The sequence below is a fragment of the Olea europaea genome, chromosome 7, assembly GCF_002742605.1.
Source record: "Olea europaea var. sylvestris chromosome 7, O_europaea_v1, whole genome shotgun sequence".
NCBI classification, from domain to species: domain Eukaryota; kingdom Viridiplantae; phylum Streptophyta; class Magnoliopsida; order Lamiales; family Oleaceae; genus Olea; species Olea europaea.
In genome coordinates this window covers 7188170-7192333 of record NC_036243.1, presented here as the reverse complement: position 1 = coordinate 7192333, position 4164 = coordinate 7188170, and the positions used below count along the sequence as shown (strand labels likewise).

The window sequence follows — 4164 nt, the reverse complement described above, 5'->3', positions numbered from 1 at the left end:
GGCGGGGGAAGAGGGAGAGAGAGAGAGAGAACCGTGGTGCTGCGGCAAGCTAAAATATTTGGAGTCAATCCCAGGCTTCGTAGCCCTCTAACACTATGCTGTGTTGGCTTCGTTTTCTGACCATGCAAACACCATAGTTGTACTTGTATTATAATGAGGATTTAAAATTATAGAAAGGAATATCTATAAAGTAGCGTCTTTAAGTTCACGCCCCAAAACCTCACCTGCTCACCAACAACATTCAGGACAGGCACAAGGCTAACATGTATCAAGCAAAAGTTGCCAGCTCCTGAGAAGGTCAATTATTGAGACAAGAATGTAAGAAAAACAACTGCCAGCAAAAAAGTTAATTTAAGTGAATGTAGTTATAAGTTGAGATTCACAGAAATAATCTCACCTACTCGATATGAGAACTGTCCCAGAGCCTCAATGAAAGGCATTGATTCGATATCCCCTACATAATGAAAAATCTTTTTCAGAAACAACCAATGTTTAAGACTAACTTATTTTAATGCTTGTGAAACACCTTTCATACCAATAGTTCCACCCAATTCTATGACACAAACATCAGCTGGACCCTCTTTCCCGTCCACGGGTATAAGGGCCACACGTTCAATCCACTCCTGAATGGCATCAGTAATGTGAGGTACAACCTGAACAGGTGAAGAAGTGTGAAATTATGCACCATTATAGGCAGTACAACATAAAAGCATACTTGCAAAATGAGTGGCAAACCTGAACAGTGTTTCCCAGATAATCCCCCCTTCTCTCCTTATCGATAACAGACTGAAGGAAGACAATAAGAGTCACAAAATTAAACAAATCAAAATCTGCCAACTTGATAAAGACGTCAACAAAGAAGAAATGAATTAGATCCCTATAAAAATAGTACTCCCTCCGTCCCACAACAATAGGCTTATTTCCATTTTCACACAAATTAAGAAAATGCAATTAATATTATTAGAAATATAATACTATGCCCCTGTGTTAAATAATAATTTAAATAGAAGTATTTCAAATTCGTTGATAATAATGCACATTAAATAGGGATATATTAAATAAATTAATAAATCAATTATACTCTCAAGTCTCAACAAAGAAAGTGACGTGATAGTTTGGGACGGACGAAAAGGGAATGCAAGTCTATCTCTCTGGGGCAGAGGGAGTAAATAATAAACAAAGTACTTACCTGGTAAATTTTTCCAGTAGTTATATTATTGTCCCGTGTCAATTTTATATCTAGAAACCGCTCATAGTTTCCAAGGTCGAGATCCACCTACAAATATGGAATTATGTCATCATAAACTTGGGGTATGAAGAAAATTCAACTCTCAACAGACCACTTCTAGCAAGATTTCACACCAAAATTTACAGACAGGACTAAAATGCTATGAACGACATGAAATAGCTGCAATCTTTATACAGAATTAAAAAAATATTAAAACTAAATTCAGGTGAAACCAAATATATGGCCCTCTTTGAGTCCCATTATTTCTTCATTAAAATGAAAAATATAACCGTTATCCATTATATCAAATTACTATATTTTACTTTTTATCTCTTGTGTGGCCTGTGACGGCTATATTTTTCATTCTCATTTTTAAAATAATGTGGCTCAAACAGAGGCTATATAGATCTAAAAAAGCTAATCTTGACCGAAGGATGCTTTTCCTAACCTCTCCTCCATCGTCCAAGACGTATACTTCTCCATGCTCGAAAGGTGACATTGTTCCAGCGTCAGTATTCAAGTAGGGATCTGAATACCAGCACAAAACAGAGAGAAATTGTGGGGGGGGGGGGGGGGGGGGTTGGGGGGGGGGGGGGGGGGGGAGTTTAAACTAAAAGAAAATTCTAAAAAAGGGATATGGAGAGATTAAAGAGATAAAAAGAATATTAGAAAAATCAAAGGGATATCTTTTAAGACAGAGATAAAAAGATGATAAACAGAGAATGAGAAAATTTCCCTGTGGTTGGGAAAAAGGACATAATCAAACACTGTCTAATCCCTCGTCACAGTACGAAAAGGCAATTTTACCGCTTCTCAAAACACTATGAAAAATAAATTGAAAATGGAAAAGCATATTCACTTTTTCTTTTGTGGGTTTAATCATAGAGCTTAGAGCTCAAGACATTTTCGTTCATATTCCTCCCAAAAGGGAGATCGACAATGCAAGGAAGAACAAAAAAAATAAACAAAAACAAAAACAAGAGAAGGAGAAAATTTTTTTACCAATCTTGATTGAAGTAACGCGAAGTCCACAGGCCTTAAGGATGAGACCAATACTGCTTGCAGTCACTCCTTTCCCCAGACCGCTAACCACTCCACCAGTCACCAAAACATACTTCATTTTCTCTCCGACAATACTTTAGCCCAGAAAAAGAAAAAGTAATTAATTATTCAGTCAGACATTAGGCGAACATGAACATAGAAACTAAAACGAGGAAAAAAATCTTACAGAGTTTTTGGCAAGCCCACACAAAGAAGACCAACGAATGAATGCAGTAAAAAGTTGAAGATTGTAGAAGAAGAACGAGATTTGAGCGAGAAGAAGCAATGGCGGCTAATACATGAGTGAGGCGCAAAGGGCAAACGAAACTTCCTCTTTCCCTCGCCTCTCTGCCCCTCTTATTTATAAATCCCAACAAAAACCTCCCCAGACCCGTCGTGCCTTGCTTTTTGTCCCCTTTTCCATTTGAAAAATGAATAATCCATTCCATTATTTGATCCGTCGTCCCATCTTTATTGTCCCTCCATAGTAAAATTTTAATTCAATTATTAATTACTTAATATAGATTATTTTGAATATTCTGTTTTCTCTATAAAGATTGATTTTCTTCATTGAAAGTATAATTGAATTTTTTTTCTAATATACTATTATTTAATATGCTTACTTTTCAACAAATATGAGTTACTTATATTTAAATTATTATTTAATGTATAGATATAATAAAAAAAAATGTAAGGAAATATTATACTCTTTTCGTCCCAAATATATGGGCTGAGATTCATTTTTCTCTTATCTCAAATATGTAGACATGTTTACTAATTTAAAATATTTTGTTTTGTTCTTTTACCAATATATCCTTATTCAATTTTCCCCACTAAATATGTCAACTTCTTGAAATCATCCAAACACACATATTTTTCACTTCTTTAAAACATGAAATAACTCTCTTTTCTTCTTCTTCAAATTCTTTATTAATTTCAATAATAATTTACTACTATATATTGAAAATTAAATAGGGGTAAACAGGGAAATATTGGGACGGATGGAGTATGTCTAACTATATCAATTACATTTTTCTTATATGTGTAAAAATAAAAGCAAGTCTATTTTTATAAAATGAAGAAAGTTTTTAATATTAACATCACAATTCTACACGGCTGACGAATCTTACATTTCAGAAAGTTATGCCACATGATGATGTCATGTATGCAAAATTTGAAAGTAACAAAAAAAAAAAAAAAAAGGTTAAACCCTAACCTTAAAGGTCTCTCACCACCCCTGCCCTGGAGCATCGTGAGGGAGGTAAATCGCAGGTTATGCCTCCAAGGGTACAGGTTTGAAAGTATATGCCATATAAGATGGTGTTTGAGACTCATTTTCATATAAAAATGTATTTTAAAATATTAAAATGATGGGAAATGTGTGGTTAAAAAATAAGAAATTTTTTTTTATTTACTTTTAATATTATTTTAATAAAGAATGTTTGGTTAAAAACAAAAGAGAGAAAAATACATTTTGAAGAAAATGAGTACCAAACGGGACTTGAGTCCTCGTTTAATTCTCATTCTTCTAATAATGATAATGAAAAATATAGTCGTTACGGAATCCATATAAGAGAGGGAAAGTAAAATATGGTGGCTTGATGTGAAGGATGACGATTATATTTTCTTATTTTTGTGGCTAAAAAATAAAAAACAAACGGGGCCTAAGTATGATTTGACATTCAACACCATAGGTTGATATTCAATTAACTACTACTCTTTAACCCTCCGTTTGGCTCCCATTATTTAGATTTATAATGGGAAAAATAATGTTTTTTTTTTTAAATTGATGGTTGTAAAAGAATCAAAGGTCTTCAATTTGCCTATAATATTATTTTACTGAAAATTGTGTATTGAAAATAGGAGAGAAAATTTTAAATTAAATTGATGAATTT

At 33.4% G+C, this 4164-nt stretch overlaps 1 protein-coding gene across 1 annotated transcript in view; it reads right to left on the bottom strand.

Moving 5' to 3' along the window:
* Positions 1-2679, bottom strand: part of LOC111396831 (CTP synthase-like) — a 9087-nt gene extending 6408 nt beyond the window's left edge. Inside the window, exons 1-9 of the mRNA XM_023023360.1 lie at positions 2457-2679; positions 2231-2364; positions 1677-1756; positions 1190-1276; positions 736-786; positions 536-653; positions 398-454; positions 225-289; positions 33-116 (exon numbers count right to left, since the gene is read on the bottom strand). Coding sequence (XP_022879128.1) covers positions 33-116; positions 225-289; positions 398-454; positions 536-653; positions 736-786; positions 1190-1276; positions 1677-1756; positions 2231-2348 — 660 coding nt within the window. The 5' untranslated portion in view covers positions 2349-2364; positions 2457-2679. The remainder of the gene's footprint in view (positions 1-32; positions 117-224; positions 290-397; positions 455-535; positions 654-735; positions 787-1189; positions 1277-1676; positions 1757-2230; positions 2365-2456) is intronic.
* Positions 2680-4164: the final 1485 nt, after the last annotated feature.